Source organism: Eschrichtius robustus, chromosome 13, assembly GCF_028021215.1.
Source record: "Eschrichtius robustus isolate mEscRob2 chromosome 13, mEscRob2.pri, whole genome shotgun sequence".
Lineage (NCBI taxonomy): Eukaryota > Metazoa > Chordata > Mammalia > Artiodactyla > Eschrichtiidae > Eschrichtius > Eschrichtius robustus.
Window position 1 is genome coordinate 63,791,274 of NC_090836.1, and position 25,027 is coordinate 63,816,300.

The 25,027-nt window shown below is 38.8% G+C and overlaps 1 protein-coding gene across 2 annotated transcripts in view; it reads right to left on the minus strand.

Moving 5' to 3' along the window:
• Positions 1-581: 581 nt before the first annotated feature.
• BBS10 (Bardet-Biedl syndrome 10) overlaps positions 582-25,027 on the minus strand; it is a 180,741-nt gene continuing 156,295 nt past the window's right edge. Inside the window, exon 3 of one of the 2 annotated variants that reach the window (XR_011076065.1) lies at positions 582-804. Coding sequence is in view for 1 of the 2 variants with exons in the window: in XM_068561760.1 (XP_068417861.1) it covers positions 2,574-2,604 (31 nt within the window). In the remaining variant the exon portion in view is untranslated. Of the gene's footprint in view, positions 805-2,405; positions 2,605-25,027 lie in introns of those variants that run through there. The other variant, XM_068561760.1, reaches the window with a different exon arrangement.

The following is a 25,027-nucleotide window of genomic DNA, read 5'->3' on the forward strand; positions in this document are numbered from 1 at the left end:
AATTTACTCAACAACATGTATGAATCTCAAATGCATTTTTGCTAAAGTGAAAGGAGCCAGATTCAAAAGGCTATATATTATGTAATTCCATTTATATGACATACGGAAAAGGCAAAATTATAGGTATGGAAAACATACCAGTGGTTGCCAGGGATTCAGGAGTGAAGGGTTGACTCCAAAGGCACTGCAGAGGGAGGGGATGTTTTAGGGTAGGAACTCTTCTATACTCTACAGGTAGTGGATACCTATAGACTTGATGCATTTGTCAAAATCCATTTGCTGTATTCAAATTTAAAAAAAATCAACCAAGATGATGAGGAATCCTGGGATGGAATGCAGGCTGTGACAAATTAATCTAACTATATTATAAATATATAACCTCATTGAAGGGGTAGTTAGAAAAGGAACTGACTTTGGAAAACAGTGTTTTGACTAGATATTATAAGGCTAAAGGCAAAAAGAGCTACACATAAACTTTGTACTCTGTTTGGTAAATCTGTTTCCCATAGGGCTAAGTATTAGGAATTTCAAAACTAATTTACCTGTACACCAGAAAATCTATATTAGTTTGCTAAGGCTACCATAACAAAGTACCAAGTTGGGTGGTTTAAGCAACAGAAATGTATTGTCTCACAGTTCTGGTTACTCACAGTTCGAAATCTAGGTGTTGACAGAGTTGGTCCCTGCTGAGGGCTGTGAGGAAAGGATCTGGTCCAGGACTTTCTCTTTGGCTTGTAGATGTTCATCTTCTCCCTGTCTTCTCATCTTTCTTCCTCTATGCATGTGTCTGTGTCCAAATTTCCCCTATTTTTAAGGACACTAGTCATATTGGATTAGAGGCCACCCTAATGATCTCATTTTAACTTGCTTACCTCTTACCTCTGTAAAGACTCTCTCCAAATAAGGTCACATTATGAGGTACTGGGGGCTAGGACTTCAACATATAAACTTTGGGAGAACACAGTTTAACTCATAATAGTAGACTCAAACAAATAAGTAAATAATTGTAGATAATGGGAGCCAGGTCTCTCATTATTAGAGAAAATGTCATAAATAAGCAAGAAGAGAAGGCTAAAATGAGCCCTGGGGTGCTGGATTAGGGCCAGAGACATCAGTAGAAATTCATGTTTATAGATAGATAGATAAATAGAAGATAGATAGAGAGATAGATAGATAATAGATAGATGTGTGTATTCGTAGGTTACTATACATACATATACTTCCTAGCTCTGTCCATTGAGAGGGCCTAGAAGCAGTGACATTCCAGCAGCAATAAGCATGCCCAGCAACCTGATTTTGATTTCTAAATACCATTTTCCTAGAAAAGGAGAAATGGCTGACTCTAGGACTGGGGAGGGAAAATATGAGTCTGGAATATCTTATAATGCCAAAAAGGAAGGAAGTCTGAAAAAAGATAAAACAAAAGTGATGGAAGCATGTCAAAAGGACACAGGAGCCAATCTGAAAGAGCTCCCAATGTCCAAAGCTGAAAAAATTTCAGCAAGAAAATAATTATGGCATTGGATTATAACCCAAAGAATAAAATAAATATCCATGAGTCCATAATGATACAAAAATTATTTAATAAATAAATAAATATTGGAGAAGTGACAACTTTTCTTTATAGAAGAATTCCAAAGAATAGATGTAGATACTCCTCCTTCCAGGAGGTAAAGATTAATTCTCTCCGCACCCCCTCCCTTGGTTGTGGACTGGACTTAATGACTCACTTCCAAAGAAGAGTATGGAAAGGGAAAAAAGTTAACTTTATAGTGGAGAGAACTGGCAAACAGCACCAGGTTTCAGATCAAGGTTAACACCATCAGTTATAAGTCATGTTACTGTCAAGTACTCCCTGATGTGGTGGGGCAGGAATTAGTACATCCATTTAATTAGTACACTGTACTAATTAAATGCAAACAGATATATATTAAACACATTACAATGGGGGTAGAAGGGAAGGAGAGTGTAGTACAGAAATAAAAAGGAATCAATTTATTAATCTAGAAAGGTCTTACCAGGGAGCAGGGAGGAGTTACAGGATAAGTTTTTTTGTTTTTTCTTTTTTGTTTTTTAAAGGAGTGGAATGTGGCTATGCACCTTTTGCCAAAACTAGACATTCAATATTTTTCATTTCTCAATATTCTGTCTCTGCAGGATCAAATTGTGATTCATATTTTGAAAGCTTATTTCTTAAACTAGAAGAAGCAAAGAGCAGTAAAGTTAGATTTGTATCAGTTGTAGCAGAGTAAATTTGAGCAATTGGAGGCAACTAGAGACAAAATATGGAAATAAAGAAAAATCAAGTCGACAGCAACAACAATAATAATCACTAACATTTATTAAATGTCTTCCATGTGCCAGATACTGTTCTATAGAGTTTTACAAATATTAACTCATTTAATCCTCACAACAACCCTGTGAGTTACTGTAGATGAGGAAATTGAGGTTCATAGGGATCCAGGACCTGTCCCTGGGCTACAAAGCCCATAAGTGGCAGAGCCAGGATTTGAATCCAGGCAGCCTGGCACCAAAGCCTGAGCCAGTCATCATGTCCTTTCTAGTGAAGCAGGTTAGGATGTCTCAGAATTCAAGCAATTCACTCTAAGAGAAACAGACATGTAAACAAGTAGTTGCGACTCAGTGTAAGAGAAAAGAGAAAAGAGTATCAGAAGTGACACTGAAGGGCTTCCCTGGTGGCGCAGTGGTTGGGAGTCTGCCTGCTAATGCAGGGGACACGGGTTCGAGCCCTGGTCTGGGAGGATCCCACATGCCGCGGAGCGACTAGGCCCGTGAGCCACAACTGCTGAGCCTGCGCATCTGGAGCCTGTGCTCCGCAGCAAGAGAGGCCGCGACGGTGAGAGGCCCGCGCACCGCGATGAAGAGCGGCCCCCGCTTGCCGCAACGGGAGAAAGCCCTCGCACAGAAACGAAGACCCAACACAGCCAAAAGTAAATATAAAAATAAATAAATAAAATATTTAAAAAAAAAAAAAAAGTGACACTGAAAACAATCTTGAAGGGGAAGTACTTGCTGTGTGATGAAAGCAGGACATCACTCCTGGCAAGAGAACAGCCATATGGAAGAAGTTTGGGTCTAGTTGTTCAAGGTCATACAGGAAATACAGTGTGGATACAAAACTGCTCAAACAAGAACTTCTGCCTTTGGCTGGGCATGGATTTCGCAAACAGAAAAACTCTCATGTAGTCATGAAATATGTTCATTTCAGGTATTTGTCAGTTCCATTTGGGCCAACTTTCAGTTGTCAAACTGAATCTCTACTTAACTCCGGAAATGTGATTTCTTAGTAATAGAAAATGCAATTACATATTTCCACACAGTTAAGGTTGGAGTCTTTACAGGTCATGAACCAAATTAAATCTATTTTCTGAAATCGTATGAAACCATCAATTTTACAAATAGTTTTGAAAAATATGTCACAGAAATCCAGAAAAGATAACAAAGAACAGGGGCTGAGAAGCAAACACTGTGGCTTACTATGTGTTGGGCATTGTTCTAAGTTACCTACATATTTTATCTCATTTAACCCTCACAACAACCCTGTGAGGTAGCTACTATAAATATCACTATTTTATAGATGAGGTCACCAAGGTACAGAGAGGTTGAGTAACTTATGCAAAGATGCAATTAGTTTAGTACCTGGGGGAACCAGGATTTAATAAAATCAGGTAATTCCAGCCTGAATAGAAAAGAGTGATGCTATTTGGTTCTTTGATTTATTTCTTAATTCAGCATATGGTATAGTATGGCCTAGACCATGGTCACAAACTCAAACATCTACAGTTGCCAGGCCAAGAACATACTGTGTGAAGTCAGCCAGGTATCGGACAAAGGGAGGGGGAGGGATTGTGAACAACCCCTCAGCTCCAGCCAGCTGTAGTCACATGGACTCGGTATTATAAGATTTTCCAATTTTTCAAGAGAAGCTGACTTTTATATGAAATCATCCAATATTAGGAGAAGGAGTGCACAAAATGAGTTCAGTTCTGGACATGCCGTGTTTCAGACAGCTGTGATGCCTCCAGCAGTTAGAAATCTGAAAATGTGCACGCAGTTCAGGAGAATAACTCCTGAGTGGGAAGTACAGATTTAGAAATCCTCAACGCAAGGAGTGTAGATGAGGATGCCCATAGACAAGGTAAAAAGAAAATAAGAGGACCAGGAACCCCAGCATTTGAACAGCTGGCAGAAGAGGAAGAGCCAGCAAGGAAGACCTAGAGCAGGAGGAAAGGGAGAGGAGAGCGGAACCTGCGATGCCAAAGGAGGAAGGTGAATCAGACAGTATCTACCAGCCTAATCTTGTTCAGAGTTGATGTACTGACTCCCTTCGGTGAAAGAGATCCCAGACCTCAGTAAGAAATATGACAAGTTCAAAGAATTATTATTTAAAGCCCAAGTGGGCTATGACTTTCTGGTATCAAAATTAGCACCAGAAGAGGATCCCAGAACATTCCTACTGCTAATCACTTTGATGGCTCTAACTTAAAAGGTAGAAGGACTTCACTTCCATTTTTCCAACTTTAGTGATATTTTATTAGTATTATAATTATTATTTCATTTCTTCAGGTGTTCTTTTCTAGTAACCAGTTTGCTCTTATGACACATTGAAAGTTCTGAAATACTTAGCACCAGAACCACCAATAATAAAAACTGTGATTTTAGTGGAAAAGCAATACCCATTTAGATTTATAATTACATAAAAACATTTCACACCTACAAGTTAAAACTTGGTTCACACATCAAAAATTATGTATAACTTTGCTCAGACACATTTTTTTCCCAATGAATTTAGGACAACTGCTCATATAACAAGAAAAGCAAATTGAGTTCCAGGGAGCCAGTAAATAAAACCCATTTTCCCTGCCTGAGTTTAGAACCAACTGAAAGACAGATGCAGGAGGCAAGCAAAGGGAGATCAAGATAGCACGGATAGGGTAAATTGGAGAACATGGCTTTGTACTTGCAGTGGATTTCCTCAGACCTCACCTCTAACACAGGCCCCCCCGCCTCCCTGCAAGCACAGGCCCTCCTGTACCCCCAGCAAGGCAGAAGACAGACCTGGACAATTAATTCTTAATTAAAGGGAACCCAAGAAGGGACTGGGCTTTGTTTGCCCAGTTCCTTCTCCCAAACTCCCCAATCAGGTACATCACGCCTTCTGCCCTGGGGATAAATGATCCAGTCAGAAAGAATAAAGCAGGTTTCTCTGGTGGAGTTTCTTCTACAAGGAAACCGGAGGCCAGGGAAATGGAGGCCCCTTTGTAATACTCCCTACTGGCTTATCTCCTTCCAAGCTCATCCCACAAGGCGGGTTCCATTATCCCCACAGAACAGTAAATGACTAAACCTGGACTCAGTCCCAGGTTGTGGGATTTTAGAACACTGACCTTCATACTACCCTGAAGGCTATGCCCCAGAGGTCTGTGGTTAAATGGAATAATCCCATTTAAATTCATTGCATGGGCAGTTAGGGAAGAGGCAGTAATGATATAGCCCAAAAAAGGCACTGTAATGAGACTCATAAGACCTAGATCATGATTGCAACAATGTTCCCAAATGGTTGCTTGGCCATGGTCAAGTCACTAAACTCTTTGTTACTTAGTTTTTTGATCTGTGAAACTAGTTTAGCAAGTCCTGCCATCCTACTGTCTAGACCATCAAATGAGATATTTCATAAAAGCACTTTGAACCATCATCATGCTACAGTAAAAAAGACAAATTATTTGCAACAAAACTATTATTTAAATAATCTTAAATAAAATTGGAAAAGCAGACTTTTTCTGAATGTTTACATTATAAAAGCAGATGCTCTAGAGGCTGACAGAGGTGGATTTAAATCCCAGAATCCTCCACTCACTACCCGAGTAAACCTGGACAAGTAATTTAATCTCTCTGAACATTGAAGAGGATCAGAACACTATGCCACCCAAAATATGCCACTTTGGCAAAAGGATTATTTTGAGTTGAGGCAACTGAAAGTCAGCAGATGCAGGGAGAGCTCTCTGCCCTCCCCTCATTGCCTGAAAGCAGGATATAAATTTCCCTTTGAGGAAGGTGCCTCCCCTATGCATCCAGGGAGAGAAGAGTGACTCCTATCATCAAAGATGGAGAGTCAGCACCAAGATGAGTTTGCATAAACAGAATTTACTAAAATAGCCCTTATCTTCTATTAGTTTCCCCCATATATTACTTAGTCACTTCCCCACAATTTATCATCCCTTTAATCTCAAGTTCTCTTTCCTTAGTTAAGAAAAGTATAAAAGGTCCAGAGTATAATTGCTTCTTTGAGTTTCACTTATTTTCTGTAAACTCCTGTGCATGTAAATAAAATAAAAATTCTGTCCTTTTTTTTTCTTGTTAATCTGTCATTTGTGTTTTTGTTTGTCTGTTTTTTCTTTGGGCTGTGCCGCACAGCTTGTGCGACCTTAGTTCCCCGACTAGGGATTGGGGTGAGGGTTTGATTCCTGGTCAGGGAACTAAGATCCCGCATGCTGCGTGGCTCCACCAAAAAAATAAAAAAAATTTTTTAAATGTCAAAATAAATTACTTATGTAGCAAGAAGTCTGCTTCTCTTAGTTTCAAGCATCAGCACATAAATATACGTTAATCATTAATTCAGTCATTCAATTAACAAAGCTCTACTAAGCAATTGCTATATTTAGACGTTGAATTTTGTAACACTGGGTATACGACTTTATGATCTAGTTGCGGACATATCCCAAATAAACATAATAAAAGGAAAATGTACTATAATAAGGAATAAAATTCTATGAAAGTTACATAACCCAATGTCTCAATTTCCTTATCTGTAAAATGGAGATAATTCTGATCCCATAGGACTGTTATAATCATTATATAAAATAATGAAGTTGAAATTAGAAGAATGATTTCCACACTCACAGCCCAGGCAGCCTGGGGAGGAGAATACCCCTAGTGGAGACTTTTCCTTACCCACGAAAATCCAGTCTCGTTTCCTTCCAGGGTACATGGCTACTGTCCTAGACTAAGTTCCTCAGCCCCCTGCACATTGAGTTATGACTGTGTTACCAAGTTCTTGCCAATAGAACATGAGCAGAAATGGCATGTGCTGCTTCTAGGCTTGGATTTTAAGACATTTGATTTGCCTTCTCCATATTCTCATTGACTTTCTAGCTATAGAGACTGGCTTGGTGGCTAAGGGTCTTCAGCAATGCAGATGAGGACATGCCCCAGGAGGCGATGGAGAAGCCTAACACCTACCTCTGATCTGGATCACCCTCTTCATAATAATTACATGACAGAGAAATAGACTCTATACTCTTTAAGCTTCTGTAGTGTTGTGTCTCTGTTATAGTGGTTTGGTCTCATCCAAGCCAATACAGCTGTGGTCGAAGGATTCAGCTGGGCTTAAATCTTTCAGATGTGTCTTAGTGTAACTAGGAGTCTGGCCATAAGAAGTAAGTGGCTCAGTGATGAGTTGGCTTCTTATTTCTGGCAGCCCTAAACAGATAAAACTGGAAACCTGGAGGTACAAAGATGAAGGAAAGGAATGAATACTACTCTTTTAAGCTATGGTGAAGCATTGAGTCCAAAGTAAGTGAGGCAGCATTGCTAATTACGGGACACGTAGGGGAAAAAAATGTGTTTCTCTTCTGCCTTGCAAATTTACTACATGGTATATTCTTCAAGCACTAATATTTTCCCTTCACGTGTGTGTGTGTAGGGTGAGGTGGAAGCTAGCAGTATTTATGTGTGTGTGTGAGACAGAGAGAGACAGAGACACAGAGGCAGAGATACTGTGAGACCAGGATAGACAGAGAGAAATAGAGAGAGACAGAGAGAGGGACAGGAGAGTCAGAGAGATTCCAGATCCAGTAGTTACTCTCTGGATAATGGGACAAAAAAATAAAGAGGAGGGTCTAAAACTCATTCTGGTGGACAAACCTCAAAAGGTATCACACAGGGGTATGCATACATATTTTGGCTGCCCTTCAGAACTTGGATTGCTGGGTGATTCTCCTGGGACACCACCATAGACTGAATGTTTATGTCCCCACAAAATTCATATGCTGAAACCTAACCCCAGTGTGATGGTATTTGGAGGTGGGGCCTTTGTGAGGTGATTAGGTCATGAGTGTGGATCCCTCATGAATGGGATTGGTGCCTTTATGAAGGAGATCCTGGAGAGCTCCTTCAACCCTTGTGCCACATGAGGACACAGCAAGAAGATGGCCATCCATGAATCAGGAAGCTGCTTCTCACCAGACACTGAATCTTCTGACCCCTTATCTTGGGCTCCTTAGTCTCCAGAACTGTCAGAAATAAATGTTTGCTGTTTAATCCACACAGTATATAGTATTTTTGTTATATCAGCCTGAATGAACTAAGACATCACCAACCCCACTCCAGAGACATACACACTGTGCTATGGGACTTGGAGTGACCACTGGCAGCATCCCAGAATGCTATTCTATGCTGAACAACTCAAACTCAGGGGAAAGAATGAGGATCCTGGTACAGGTTCTGTGTGTAGAGAATGAGTAAGCAGACAGGTAAACCTAAGAAGAGGGGAACCAGATGAGGAACTAGCGATACCTGCAAACAGTCTAGAGTGGTCCCACCCAATGCAATAGTCACTACCCATGTGTAGCTATTGAGTGCTGAAATGTGGCTGGTCTGAATTAAGATGTGCTCTGAGCGTAAAATACACATCAGATTCCAAAGACAGAACAAAGAAAGAATTTAAGATATTTCATTAATGATTTTTTTTTAATATTTATTTATTTGGCTGTGTCTGGTCTTAGTTGCAGCATGCAGGATCTTCATTGCCGCATGCGGGATCTTTCATTGAGGCGCGCAGGCTCTTTAGTTGCAGCGCGCAGTCTTAGTTGCCCCGCGGCATGTGGGATCTTAGTTCCCCGACCAGGGATCAAACCCATGTCCCTTGCATTGGAAGGCAGATTCTTAACCACTGGACCACCAGGGAAGTCCCACTAATGATTTTTAAAATTAATTACATGTTGAAATGATAACATTTTGGATATATTGGGTTAAATAAAATATATCACTAAAATCAATTTCACCCATTGCTTTTTACTTCTTTAAAATGTGGCTATAAAAATTTTTTAAATCACATTTGTGGCTTGCATTACATATCTTTTGACATCACTGGACTAGACCAGGGGTCAGAAAACTTTAACCCATTGGCCATACCCAATGCCGATTTTCTTTTTTTAAAAGTAATTTATTTATTTATTTATTTATTTAATTTATAGCTGTGTTGGGTCTTCGTTTCTGTGCGAGGGCTTTCTCCAGTTGTGGCAAGCGGGGGCTACTCTTCATCGCGGTGCGCAGGCCTCTCACTATCGCGGCCTCTCTTGTTGTGGAGCACAGGCTCCAGACGCGCAGGCTCAGTAGTTGTGGCTCACGGGCCCAGCTGCTCCGCGGCATGTGGGATCTTCCCAGACCAGGGCCCGAACCCGTGTCCCCTGCATTGGCAGGCAGACTCTCAACCACTGCGCCACCAGGGAAGCCCCCAATGCCTATTTTTGTAAATAAAATTTTATTGGAACACAGCCAAGTATATTTGTTTGCATATTGTCTATGGCTGTTTTCCCTATAATGGCAGAGTTGAACTGCTGCAAAAGAGACAAACTATTCAAAGTCTGAACTATTTACTGTATGACCATTTACAGGAAAAGTGTGCTAACCTCTGGTCTAGACTATGGGAGAAGTGATATTTAGCATTCAGTTTAAAATTATTTTCCTGTGAACCCTATCATTTCTTTTAGTAACCCCAGCTTTAGGGAAAGCCTGAAACAACTCTATAGGCTTCAGTGGGATGTAGGGGAAAATAAAGTGAGGAAAATAGAGAATGTGAGACCAGCCCCACCCACACCCCCATTCGTCCTTCTGCCGGCATTTATGTAGGAGCAGCTGAACCCTTTCAAGGAATTTTAGGTGGAGACCAACATCAAAGTGTCTGTGTGTGTGAGACAGTGGTGTGAGTCCCCTTTGAACTGAAAATGATAGGGAGGGACCCCACGCTGACAAACAGTTCAAAAGGAAAACCTTCAAAAGCAAACTTTCTATTCTTTAGAATCGAGGGCCTCATGTGGCTGGTAATGGGGTGGGGAAGGCAGGGTGGCAGATGCACTCTTCGCTAATGTATTTGTGAGGTGTCCTACATTCTACATAGGACAGAACAGTGTCCTGGTTAAAGGGTGCAGAGGTGTGGGTTCGTGATCCTGGTTCTGCCGCTTTCTAGCAATCCTGCTCAAGGTTTGTGATGATGAGATGAAATCATGCTTCAGTGGCTTGCACAGTGCCTGGCACATATCAGGCGTTTAGAAGCTTATTATTGTTTTCTTTTATAAAATACTGCCTGTTTTAGGGAGAAAGAAGTAGAAATGATCTCAATTTTTAAAAATAATGGGCGTTTTGGAGAAAGCTGGAAAAGCAATAAGGAGGAAATGTATTCTAATTTGTTTTTTGTTTCTAAATTGTGTCTGACAATCCATTAAATGAGGCTGTGGTTTTGGTTCCTTTGGCTGGTGCTTTTGACTCGTCTTCCTGTCTTCCTGCCTGCAATGCCTAAGTCTGCAGAAGGGATGACATGATGAGAACTAACCCTACTTGAAAATGAAATGCTGCTTTAGATTTGCCAAAAGATTCCCACTTTCTGAAATTCTCCTTCTCCTTCTCTGGCCTACTATGAGGGGCTATTCCATTTCTACAGGGGCCTGAAATCCACCACCACCCCCTTTCCCTAGAATTATCCTAAGAGTTGGACAATGTAATTGACTCCAGAAGGTTACGACCACACAACTTCTAAGGAGAAGGAAAGGAAGAGGCCTGGATATTTATTTTGTTGTGTGTGTTTTGGGGTTTTTTGGTGTCTGTTTTCCTGCTGTTGGAACTTGATTTGTTTCCTATTTCTAGTTAAATGGTTCAGAACCCTCTTCCCTGAGGCTGGGGCTATTGCTATTGCCTGTGTATGTGGAGTAGATGGCCATCGCTGTTATAACCTTACGCTAGCAGGCATAGTTTCTTCCAACCTTCTTTCTAGGCATAAAACACAGAGACTTCTGTCCCAGATAGTAAAGCGCTGCTCAGCTTTGACATTCTGTTTTTCTGCCCCAGTTCATGAAAAATATTGCCCCAGAAACCCATCAGGTTTTCTATGTTTATGAACTCTGAATCCTACCTCCCAGGTGCCAGTAAGAAAGGCTCTCCTAGAGTCTTCTAGATGCAGAACTGCAAAATGAAAGATCCTAAGTAAGGTCTGCATTTGATGGCAATCCTTACATGGCCCCTTTCTGATAATATTCTTTCCACCCAAAGTTCCGAATCCTGTGTCCCTTTCTTACATTCTCAAAAAAAAAAAAAAAAAGTTGAGTGAAAATAGACTCTGTTTAGGCTTTGGTTAAACCTTCTGCACTCTGAGGATTTTCTGCTGTAGTGCTCAGGCTTTCTGGAGAAGCTTCTCTTTTTCTTGATACCTTAGTAGATTGGCCAAAATCAGCCAACTTTTGGGGGTGGAGATGAGGAAAGGTATGTCTTCCAATCTCTTTGTTTGATATCTTGAAAAACATACTGTTTTTTTTTTTTTTTCCTTAGCCCTGTAAACCTCCCCCCTTTTTTTAATTTATTTTTTTATTTTTTTTGCTGTGTTGGGTCTTCGTTTCTGTGCGAGGGCTTTCTCTAGTTGCGGCAAGTGGGGGCCACTCTTCATCATGGTGCGCGGACCTCTCACTATCTCGGCCTCTCTTGTTGCGGAGCACAGGCTCCAGACGCGCAGGCTCAGTTGTTGTGGCTCACAGGCCTAATTGCTCCACGGCATGTGGGATCTTCCCAGACCAGGGCTCGAACCTGTGTCCCCTGCATTGGCAGGCAGATTCTCAACCACTGCGCCACCAGGGAAGCCCAAACATACTGTTTGAAAAGAGTTTTTCAGACCTATAAATAATTAGCACTTGAGAGTACCAAAAGCTCTTTCTCAATCTCTTTTAAAAAGAAAACACTGAATGAGATAATAATAGCACTTACTGAGCTCTTCCCAGAGCCAGGCACTGTTCCAAATGCTTCACATATGCCTACGTAACTTTCACAACCCTCTGAAGTAGCTACTGTTATCATTCGCATTTTCCAGATGAGGAAACTGAGGCACAGAGTAGTTAAATTGTTTGCTCAAGGTAACACAACTATTAAGTGTGAGAATCTGACTCAAGAATCTAAAGATCTAAAGGGGCTTATATACAGGAAGCACTATTACAATTTTCTCTGATAGAGAGACTGGAGAGTGTGGTGAATAGTACATAGGGCTCTGGACTTAAGACAGTATAGGGTTTAAATTCCTATTGTCCCTTTACCAGCTGAATGATTTGGGACAAGTAAATTTATTACTTTTGAGCTTTACTTTCCTCATCTGCATTTTGAAAATAACAATACCTTCCTCATAGAAATATTGTGTAGATTTAATGAGACTGTGCTTAGTAGAGACCTGGTAACATAGCATTATTGTAGGAATGAGAAACTGTTCTCAGCTGTCAGGACAGAATTACTTAGGGCATGACATTTACAAGAGGAATTACAAAAGTATAGATTTCCACTGATAGTTGGACAAATTACTTCCCTCAATTCAGCTTAGAATGATCTTGATATTTTGTAAGGTCCTAGGAACCATCCCAAATTGGCAGCCAGTGATTTTAGTCATTCTAGAACAGAACTGTCCAATAAAACTTTCCGCAATGATTGAAGCATTCAGCATCTGCACTGTTTAATATGGTAGCCACTAGCCACATTACGGCTCTTGAACACCTGAAATGTGGCTGCTGTGATTGAGGAACTGATATTTTATTTAATTTTAATTAATTTTAATTTAGATAGCCACATGTGGCTGGTGACTACCGAATTAGACAGCAGAGCTCTAGAGCTCTGGGGTCCCCCACCGGTCCTTGGCCTGTTAGGAACCGGGCCACACAGCAGGAGGTGAGCGGCGGGCGAGCGAGTGAAGCTTCATTTGCTGCACCCCATCAATCGCATTATTGCCTGAGCCCTTCTCCCGCACACCCAGCCACGCGCGCCCTTGCCGTGGAAAAACTGTCTTCCATGAAACCGGTCCCTGGTGCCAAAAAGGTTGGGGACCGCTGCTCTAGATGATCTAATCAATTACTTACATCTGAAGAAAACACCCCAGAAAAATCTCTAGGCATTATAATTTTTAAATTTCCTGTCCTAAATGCCGGATAGGAAATAAAATTGCTTAACTATTTACTCTAATGAGCCATACAGGAATAGCCTAGATGGAATGACGGTGCAATCTGTTCTCATCCCTAAATCGTGGATCAGTTAGTGTTTTGAACTATGTCAGCTTTCTTGCATCATCTGTTTACAAATTTCAGAAACATTTATTCTTGTATTATCACTATAATGCTTTACTCTACCATATTGGGAATACAGCTAGGAATAAAAGCTATGTCATAGACCCATTTCATTCTGATGATTAATAGGTGATTGGAATAAATGCTTTCCTGCTATAGAAAACAAGAGGGTGAGGACTCCTCTGTGTTGTTCACATTCCTATGTTTCATGCAGAAAAAGTTGTGCTAAGAATCGATCAGACCGATTGGCTAGTTGATGTTAAAGGTCTTGGTGGCCTTTACCCCCAAACTCAAAGAGTTATACCTATAAAAATGTGGCAGTTTGCAACATTTTAACAGAACCCGTAGGCAGACGCCAGAGGTACCTCAATTCATTCAGCAGCATGGGAGGTGCCACTTTTACGTGACTCATCCTGCAGTCCAGGATGACATAGTGTTCTGCTGCCCTTTCTTTTTATGTGGTATAGAACTTGGGAACCTCAATCAAGTACTTAATTAAATTTTTGATAAAAGAGCTTGATTATATTTACAAGCACCCTTCCCATCTGTACTTCTGATCAACTGAGTGGAAATTCTGTCTGGGTCAGAATACCAGGCTTGGGATCTTTTCAATCTCAGCAGAACAAATTTGCTCTCTACTACCTGGTATCTAAAAGATGACTCCCTTTAACCGTCCACATAAAATAGCTCCATTTTCCACACTTACTAGAAAAATTCACTCAATAATTGATTGTGATATGCACTTCATAATACTTACTTAAGCCCCTGAGATTGGAAGAAACTTTTATCGTTATGATTGCTATTAATTTTTTTAGAGTCCCCTAGTTTTGCTTCAGTATTGTTAGCTAATAATAATACTTGCTCTCGTTTATTGAGCATTTACTCTTTGTCAGAAGGATTACATAAGTTATCTCATTTAATTCACACAACAAATTTATGAGTAGGGATTAGTGTTACATTTTAATACAATATGGAAACCAAGGCTCAGAGGGAGTATATTGCCCAGATCACACAGCTTGTATGGGGTACAGCCAGTGTGCATACCCAGATCCTTCTGACTCCAAAGTCTGAGCAATTAAACACCAAACTATATTCTGCCTTGATTAACTGGTATCAATGTACCTGGGCCATGTAATCTGTTATCTACAAAAATATTCTTATTAGTAAAATATAAATGTTTAGGGAGCATCCGTAAGATAATACATTAGAATAGCATTTGGTTATTCTGCAAAACCACAGATGTGGTCATTTCTGTTACTTGGTGCCTCTGAGTTCAGTTCAAAGAAAAGTGTCTCTTCATGTACGTGTTATTTTCCGTTAGAACAAAAGCCCAATATGTTTTGACTTGGGTCTTAATTGCCAAGAAACTTGGCCAAATTCATTGCTGAACTGTCACAATGACCCTACCTCACGTGCTTAGTGTTATTATTTGTTTACTCAACATATGATTATTTATATTTATGTATATATATATATATAAAGTATTTATGAGGCCTATTATGTACTGGGGGCTATAGTCACAGCTGGGATGCAAAATATGGTGGTGAACATGACAGAAATTTCCTCAGGCAGCCCACAGTTGAATAGGGAAAAAAGAGATTATATAAAGAATAACACAAATAATTAATTAATAATTGTGACTAGAGCCACAAAAGGTAAATAAATGATGGCATAACCTGGCCAGGCAATAGTCCTGGCTTCATGGGCCAGTTAATAAGAAAAGTTCCTGCCAGTAAACTTTGTGATCATTAGTCAGCAATTCTATTATATGCTGATATTTCATTGTACATAATTTGATAATCAATTCATTAGAAAAAACAAAAATAAATAAGAGGCATAAATGTCCCTTTTACTTATCAGGAAGTACCTTATAATTATTCTCATATTTATTTTTCTTTCAGTAGAACTCCAGTTTTTAAAATTCTTTTGGAAAGTATATAAAACAATTTTACTATAATAAAAATGGAAATTGAGTTGAAATGATGTCATTGCTTTTAACCTCTGCATTATTAATTTGGAGAAGACAGAGACTAATAGAGTCCTAACCTTCTGTTTAGAAGCAAAGATCATGCCTTAGAAACAAGCAAAGATCATGCCTTTGTGAAATAATTAATTCTTACTTCAGAAAGTTATACCCAAAAGATGACTAAGGAAAACCAGCATCTCCTGCCTTTGAAGGCTTTAGTCCACCATCATCATTAAGAATGGAGATAAAAAAACACCATCACAGGGGACTTCCCTGGTGGTCCAGGGGCTAAGACTCTGTATTCCCAATGCAGGGGGCCCAGGTTCGATCCCTGGTCAGGGAACTAGTGTACACAAACACACACACACACACACACACACACACACACACGCCAGGGTATGGTTTCAGGAGGAAGCAGAAATCCTTAAAGAAATGTAAGTTTTGCAATGGAAGGACAATTCTTGGGCCATCAGTTTTCCTTCCTTCCTCCCTTCCTCCTTTACTTCCTTCCTTCCTTTCTTTTTTTCTACATAAAAAAGGCACACCAAAATTTATGTTGAACATTCTCTTCTAATTTAAGGCTTATTACCTCTTTTTGTCCTTCACACATTAAAAGTCTATGAAATTTTTAAAAAGTGTTTTTTAGAAAGCAATACAAATGGCCAATAAGGCAAAGCATATCTAACCTCACTAATAATAATAATCAAACATATGCTAAAAATCAAGACATCAATATTCACCAATATGAAATATTCATTCATCAATATTCTTTCAATGTGTAAAAAGTTTTTAACATGTTCGTACCCAGTTGTTAAAATGGATGTGGGCAAACACCTATGCCCTCCCAGTGAGCGCATAAATGGGCACAACTCTCTGGAGGATAATTTGTAGTGCTATTAAAAACCTAAAAATCTGTGTATTCTGTGACCCAGAAATCTCCCTTCTGAGACTTCATTCTAAGGAAATAATAAGAGCTGTACTCAAAACTGTATCAACAAGAGTGCTCATTGTATCATAAATTATTACGGCAGAAAACAAAATGGCTTAACAATAACGCAGATCATAGAATCAAATGTGTTAGAACCATCTGTTACAAAAGTACACAGTCATTGAAAATGATTGTGTTGAAGGAAACACGATTAGTGGTTTTAAACGGGAGGGAAAACAGTGTTTTATAGGAAGAAACTCCCCCAAAGTCATTGAGGACAAAGCAATGGAATTCAGGCATATTTACATGCAGCTCAGACAAGCAGACCTCACTGGCATGACTACAAAACTTAGTCACACTTGCCTTTATTGCTGATTCAGCAGCCTGGGCCCTTATTCAACCACCTGCCCTCCCTACCTATACCCCTGTACACCTTACCCAGAAGGAAATCAGCTCCCTCTCAAAGTATCCCCCAGATATTTCTGGGAATCCCCAAAGGGATCTGTCAGTTGTGGTCACAGCACATCACCTGCCCTTTCTTCTTCTTCTCCACCTCCCCCCGATACCAGTCAGAGAAGCCTCACCCTGGCCCTCCTGACAGTGTTAGTGGTGAGAACACCAAGGTCAGGGCCTGGTGTGGTCTCCACTGGTCATCCAGGCATTGAGGAGTGCTGATTTCTATCCGGAAATTCCAACCAAACTCTCTGGTTTCCATCAGTTTGAGTGGCCTCCTCTCTAACTTCATGCTACACTGCCACCAGGAATGAAAGCAATTCCTTTTAGGCCAGAGCCTCAGAGTGTCAAGAAGCAGTATTTCCACCAGTTCTAGGCCCTCAGATCTTGCCCATTATCTCTCTGAGTATCAAGGAATCACTTTCATCAGTTTTTGGTTTTCTTTTCTTTCAACCCAGAGACTCAAACACAAACAAGGACAATTGTTATGCCATCTCTTTTCATTGTCCTCTTGGTCCCTCAGCTAAAAATGAATAGACAAATAAATGCTCCTTTTTCTCCAAAAGAAACCTAACCTATCCAGATGCAGTTCTCCTTTCATCGACAGCCTTTCCTTCTTTCTCATCCCCAAATTTTCTTTTTTTTAAGATAAAAAAATTTTTTTGGTTAAGTTCCTGGAAATCCCAGCCCCTCAAACATCTCCTGAAGATGCTTCAAGGTCTATGCATCATGGAGTAATTTACATTTAACACTGATTCCAAAATATAAAGTTGCTTGACTCAGTTAAATTATTTTTCTGTTTTCTACTCCCCTCCCTGGTCATAATTTTAAAGTAAAAATTTTGGCAAAGTTAACTTTTGTAGTATCCATATCCATCAGCATTTTGTTTATGAAGGGCATTTCTCCCAATCATGACTCTGGGAAGGAATAAGAATATATCACCACGAGTTATATTTCCTCCTCTATCTAGTCTAGGGATCACTGCTTCTACTATATTTGCATAATAATACTAGATGGCAATTCAGAAGACTATAATTTTAACCACACCTAATTTGGAATTAACCAAATGACTGTGACAAATCATTTTATTTTTTTAAAAAATTGAAATAAAAAATTTTAATTGTATATATTTTTCCATAAAACTAATATCCATGGTGAGAGTATACATTGATATAACTTTGTTGGAGAGCAATCTAGCAATATCATCTATGAAAATATTAATAGTGATAACTTCAGAGTTGACATTTTCTCTAATTTTTATTTTCTTATTTTTGCTTTTTTTTTTTTTTTGTTTTTTATGTTGAGCATATATTGGTTGTATAACCAAAAATAGTGCAAAGAGTTTTTACAAAATATACAAAGGAAAAAGAAATTTATCCATAATCCCAGGCTAGATCAGATTGCAGTCTTTTGAATTGCAGTCTAATATTTTTGGGTGGACATAAATGTGATCATAAAGTTACTTAACTTGTGTAACTGGATTTGCTGTTACAAAGTGTTCTTGCACTTACACCTGAGCCTTCCCAGTGCTGTCTACACTCAATTTTACTCATGCTGGGTATGGCTTCAACAATTTTTCTCTCTTAGTCTGTGACTCTGTTGACAACTCTTCCTTCAAGGCCCAAGTAAGTCCATATCACCATAAAACCAGCTTCCAGATCCTTCTGTCCTGAGTCTTAACTACCTGGCCCATTCCTTTGTCCCTCAGATGATACCACAGATATTGTTAACTATTTTTTTCACCTGCCTGCCCCATCTCCCCCTGGATCTGAGAGCTTCTCTTGGGCCTCACATTTTTTTTTTCTTTCTTAGTGATCAGCATAGTGCAGCAGATGCTCAAAACTTGTTTGAAGACATAATAAGGTGATTTCAATTCTACTCATTTGTTTATTAATGCTGCACTCTGCATCTTAGAGTGGATGCTTATTATAAGATTTGTTGTATCATGGATTTAAGGTGACTGCATGAAGAGATGAAACAATGCCTGGCCAGTGGCTGCCTTTTCCTCCCAGCATGGTGGACTTTTAGCAACTTAAAATTCTGATACTAAGCAAATACCTTCTAAACATTCCTTCAGAGGGATTCATTTCCCTGAGCAATTATTCATCTCTGAGTAATAATTTCCTTTTTCTCTCTTTAACGAAACTACAATGATTGAAAGACAAGCTGATGTTGAAAAGTCGGGATAAATTTCTTTACAAAATATATGGATCCAGAATCCATAATAACTTCTATTTTTAATTTATGAATTTGTGTGTGTTTATTCATTAATTTATCATCTGTGACTACTTCCTTGTAAGTTGTAAAAATTTAAAAAGAAATTTTTATAAGTGTAAATAATTTTAAACAATGTGATTATTATCATAAACAGATTCTTTAAATGCCTTTTCACTTGATGATATTATTAAACTGTATCTAATTGTCCTTTTCTTTGTAATATTTTTTTCTTTATCAATTTTTTTAGTCTGAGGTCTTTTATTCTTTAATTTGTTTTTCCAAGAGTAAGAAAACTTTTTACTCCCATACATTTTTCCAGTACCCTGGTGATAGCCAATTTGGATCTTCATTTATTTATTTATTATTTTTATTTATTTATTTTAAAAAATATTAGTGTATTTGTTTATTTATTTATTTATTTACCTGTGCCGGGTCTTAGTTGCAGCACACAGGATCTTTAGTTGCGGCGTGCGGGGATTTTTAGTTGTGGCATGCGAACTCCTAGTTGCAGCGTGTGGGATCTAGTTCCCTGACCAGGGATTGAACCTGGGACCCCTGCATTGGGAGCGTGGAGTCTTAGCCACTGGACCACCAGGGAAGTCTCTTCATTTATTTTTTTAAATAGTCATCTTCTCAATTAAAAAATCTTCATCTTTTAAAATTTTCCTGTATTTATAAAAATTAAATGATACATGTGCATTTCAAAAAATTAGAAAATATAGATAAATTAAGAATTAAAATCATGTGAAATTTTATCATTCTGATCTGATCATTTAAAATGTTCACCTGTATATAACTAATGAGAACATACTGTATATCACAGGGAACTCTACTCAATGCTCTTTGGTGACCTAAATGGGAAGGAAATCCAAAAAAAGAGGGGATATATGTATGTATAGCTGATTCATTTTACTGTACAGTAGAAACTAACACAACATTGTAATGCAACTATACGCCAATAAAAATTAATTTAAAAAATAAAAAACAAAATCAAAATTAAGAAAAAGAAGTTCCCCTGATCCTGTTTGGATTTCCCCACTGTTTTAAATTGCTTCTTTTGTCTTCAAATTTTCATCTTTCTCCCAAAGCTTTTCCTCTTTCTAGGTTTCCCTGTACGAATCTCCTCCTGCCTTTAAAAAACTCCATACCCCAGTTATTGGCACTGCACGTCCCCGTCCCCAACAGGCTCTCCCCACTCTGTTGTCAGCCATCAGTTTTCCTGAGTCTGACTCATGCAGTCTGGGACAATGTCCTGGGAGGTAGCCCATTATCAGCACAGTGTGGTTTACTGGGGTCCCCCTCCCACGGAAGGGTCTCTCTTAGTCTTGTGATGCCATCTCTGACATGCCCAGTCACTCCAAATAAAATTGGGCCCTTCCTGGTTTCCTCACAAGTGTGAAGTGTAGGCATGCTGGTTGGATCAAACACAAACACCCTGAAGGATAAAGACAGAACAGTCAGGCCTAAGCAAGAACTAAAGTGGGCTGAAATAAAAGCCTTTGTGTGCTTGTGTAAGTAGTGAGAACTGTGCAAGCTGGGCATCAGGCATTAGAGCTAAAAGGCGCAATCCTTGTCCAGCCTGGCTGAATGTTGCCACAGAGAGATGAAGGTCGGCGTGGCCAGAATGCTGTATTTTGAAGTCAGATTTGTTTGTGTTGGCTCAGTTTTTAAAAAATTAAAGACACTTTGCGGAGCAAATAAAACCTGCTTTCAGGTTAAATATGACCTATATTTTACCAGTTTATGACTCCTAGACCAAAGTCATATAAACCTGTAGGAAGGAGAAAATATTTTTCCAACTGTTTCCTAATTTACAAGTCACCTTTTTCTCCAGAATCCGTAAGTCTTGGATGTCATATTTTTGTGCAAAGCAATGTTCTTTCCATTAATCACTCCCTTCCTCTTCACATCTACTGGGAATTAGGCAGGGCTATTTTCTTAATAATACAAAATAGACCTTTGAGTTTCAACTACATTCTTTACCAGCAGCCTTTGTTATTCTCATTTCCATTGGAGGATTGGAGAATAAGTGATTTTTCTCTTTCACTTGCATTAGGTAAGAGGCAGGTTTTAGTCTTGGGGCCCATCTCCTGAATATCCCCTTCCAAGGCACTGGGAGGGACCCTTCTGATGTATTCACATGGTCAAATGGACTTTACAAAATTTGTAAAAGATATTTTCACCATAATTGGCTAAGACCATTTTCTCTTTCCGTTCCAACTTCTCCTCTTGTCACTTTCCCTCATGTCTAATCGGTTTATCGTAGTAACTGCAGGTATTCTGAGGACTTGCGTACGGAAAGTACAGTTGGTAATACATGGTGTTTGTAAGTTTTTGTAAGTCTCATCACTTCCATGTGTAGGGAAACCATGGCTAGCATTTCTGGTGTAGAAATGGCTTCCAGAAGTACTCTAATTGCCCATTATCCTGACTTATCAGCACCATAAAAAGGCACAAAGCCAGAGGTCTCTCACAATAAGAACATGCCCCTAAGTGACCAGCACTGGAAGAATGTGGGTAAATTAGGAAAAACATGCCAAAATAAGACAATTATTTTTCTACTTTTTCTACAGAAAGTGATAGAACAAAACTATTGTCAGATAAAGAAACAATCAATGGGCATACAGCCAAAAATGTAGGGAAAAAGTTATAGAGGTAATTAATAAAAATAATGTTGCTGTTTTTCTGAGTTTTGTGATATTTGTGGTATTTGTCAGCTTTTAAAAATTGCAATTTGTTATGATTTCTTATCTTGTTTTAAACAAATATTTGCTTTCATATATAATTTTAGATTTGTGATTTTGTATTTTTCTTAAAGAGGATTTCTCCACCATATTGTATAAGCTTCAGGACCCCCAAAATTTGGATCAACCCCTGTTGGGATGAAGATTTTCTTTAAACAGGGAATTCCCTGGCGGTCCAGTGGTTAGGACTTGGCGCTTTCACTGCTGTGGGCCTGAGTTCAAGGGAACTAAGATCCCACAAGTAGTGCAGTGCGGCAAAAAAAAAAGAAAAAGATTTTTTTAAACAAAGTATTGTGATTATATATGTAAAAAAATGGGCCACTGAAACAACCCATACACACAGAAAAACCACTGGTGAAACAAAGCCATATGAATGTCAAAATGAGCTGTTTTGGTCATTTAGTTCACTCTCTTCATAGACTCAGCATATATAAAACAGGACTTGGGTGTGGCATCCACCTCTAAGCACTGTGTCCTATACAAATTCCCAATGATTTACATTTCATTTCTGTATTTACCATAAATACTTAGTTTTCCAATTTTCATTCTCTGAGTAAAATTTTCGGTTTAAATTGTATAAATTATGTATAGTTTTTTTGTTTAAATTGTACAGGTTTTGTTTTTTTTTTTTTGCTTCTTGACTAATTACACAAACATCGTCTTCTTTAGTTGCACTTTGGAGCAACAGAGACCATATTGATTTAGCATTCACTCGTCCATTAGCGATGTATCATGCCAGATCTTGTGCTAGGCAGTAGTATGTGTGAACAGTGAAAGGGACAGGAATACAAACATGAATAAGACATTGCCATTGCTTTCAGGAAGCTCACAGTCTGCTGGGAAAGACCCATGGTCCAGTGGGAGAGACATATGTAAACACTGTGCTATGGGAAGAAAAAGATGAAGTTGATTAACTGGGGGTTCAAGAAGACTTCTTATAGGCATTAACATTTGAGCCATGTATTGAAGAATGAAAAATAGCTTATCATGTTGAGAAAGAGAAAAGTATTCAGGGCAAAAAGAGTAGTAGAATTATGGCAAAGCGGCATGATTAAACATGGTATGCTGGGACAAAAGGAGAAGCTAAATAAGATACACAGAGGAGGATATCAGGTGTAAGAATAAAGTGTGGGCTGGGGCCAGATGATGGACTTTCCTGAAAGATTTTTAAGCAGTGTGTCACCATCATATTTGTATCTGAGAAAGTACACTGTAGCTAACTTTACTTGGCTCCATGAATACAGGGAAACTTAACATGCAAATATGCTTTTAGTTTAGTTGGCATTTTTGGACTCATTGTCTTGGACTAAAAGTTGCTGAGACATGATATCCTTTAGATGGAGTGCAAAGTTGCATCAGGAAGGAGCTGAAGCATAAATGAGTAATTCTTATAAGCAGGGATGTCAGTGACAAGCAGTTTTACAAAAATTTCTAATTTTCAAATTGAGCAAACAGTAGTATTATTTAATACTGGTATTCTTTGTACCCACACACCTAATTCCTCCACCTCAAATAGACTTGTCTGGTTTCTTACTTAGTATCAATATTTAAAATCAGTTTCATACAGCTGTTATGCTACCATACAAAAGTTCCTTAGGTTTCTACTTTCATAGCATTAATTTGAAATTTAAGATGAAATAAATTATATTTTATAAATTCAACCCATCAGATCCTGAAACAATATTTTGTGCTGAATATATACTTATAATGTAATTTTGCTAAAAATTATACCTCTGTAGGTTTTTTGCTTTTTGAAAATAAATCAGTACAACATTATGCTTAATTTTGAGTTAGTTCTCCTTTAGCAAGGAATTAGTCACTTAAGTATTATTTCTTAACATCTTTATTGGAGTATAATTGCTTTACAATGGTTAGTTTCTGCTTTATAACAAAGTGAATCAGCTATACATATACATATATCCCCATATCTCTCCCCTCTTGCGCCTCCCTCCCTCCCTCCCACCCTCCCTAATCCCACCCCTCTAGGTGGTCACAAAGCACCGAGCTGATCTCCCTGTGCTATGCGGCTGCTTCCCTCTAGCTATCGGTTTTACATTTGGTAGTGTAGATATATCTATGCCACTCTCTCACTTTGTCCCAGCTTACCCTTTTCCCTCCCGGTGTCCTCAAGTCCATTCTCTAGTAGGTCTGCGTCTTTATTCCCGTCCTGCCCCTAGGTTCTTCATGACCTTTTTTTTTTTTTTACATTCCATATATATGTGTTAGCATATGGTATTTACTTTTCTCTTTCTGACTTACTTCACTCTGTATGACAGACTCTAGGTCCATCCAACTCACTACAAATAACTCAATTGCATTTCTTTTTATGGCTGAGTAATAGTCCATTGTATATATGTGCCACATCTTCTTTATTCATTCTTCTATTGATGGACACTAAAGTTGCTACCATGTCCTGGCTATTGTAAATAGAGCTGCAATGAACATTGTGGTACATGACTCTTTTTGAAGTATGGTTTTCTCAGGGTATATGCCCAGTAGTAGGATTGCTGGGTCATATGATAATTCTATTTTTAGTTTTTTAAGGAACCTCCATACTGTTCTCCATAGTGGCTGTATCAATTTACATTCCCACCAACAGTGCAAGAGGGTTCCCTCTCCTCCACACCCTCTCCAGCATTTACTGTTTCTAGATTTTTTGATGATGGCCATTCTGACCAGTGTGAGGTGATACTTCATAGTAGTTTTGATTTGCATTTCTCTAATGATTAATGATGTTGAGCATTCTTTCATGTGTTTGTTGGCAATCTGTATATCTTATTTGGAGAAATGTCTATTTAGGTCTTCTGCCCATTTTTGGATTGGGTTGTTTGTTTTTTGATATTGAGCTGCATGAGCTGCTTGTAAATTCTGGAGATTAATCCTTTGTCAGTTGCTTCATTTGCAAATATTTTCTTCCATTCTGAGAGTTGTCTTTTCGTCTTGTTTATGGTTTCCTTTGCTGTGCAAAAGCTTTTAAGTTTCATTAGGTCCCATTTGTTTATTTTTGTTTTTATTTCCATTTCTTTAGGAGGTGGATCAAAAAGGATCTTGCTGTGATTTATGTCATAGTGTTCTGCCTATGTTTTCCTCTAAGAGTTTGATAGTGTCTGGCCTTACACTTAGGTCTTTAATCCATTTTGAGTTTATTTTTCTGTATGGTATTAGGGAGTGTTATAATTTCATTCTTTTACATGTAGCTGTCCAGTTTTCCCAGCACCACTTATTGAAGAGGCTGTCTTTTCTCCATTGTATACTCTTGCCTCCTTTGTCAAAGATAAGGTGACCATATGTGTGTGGGTTTATCTCTGGGCTTTCTATCCTGTTCCATTGATCTATA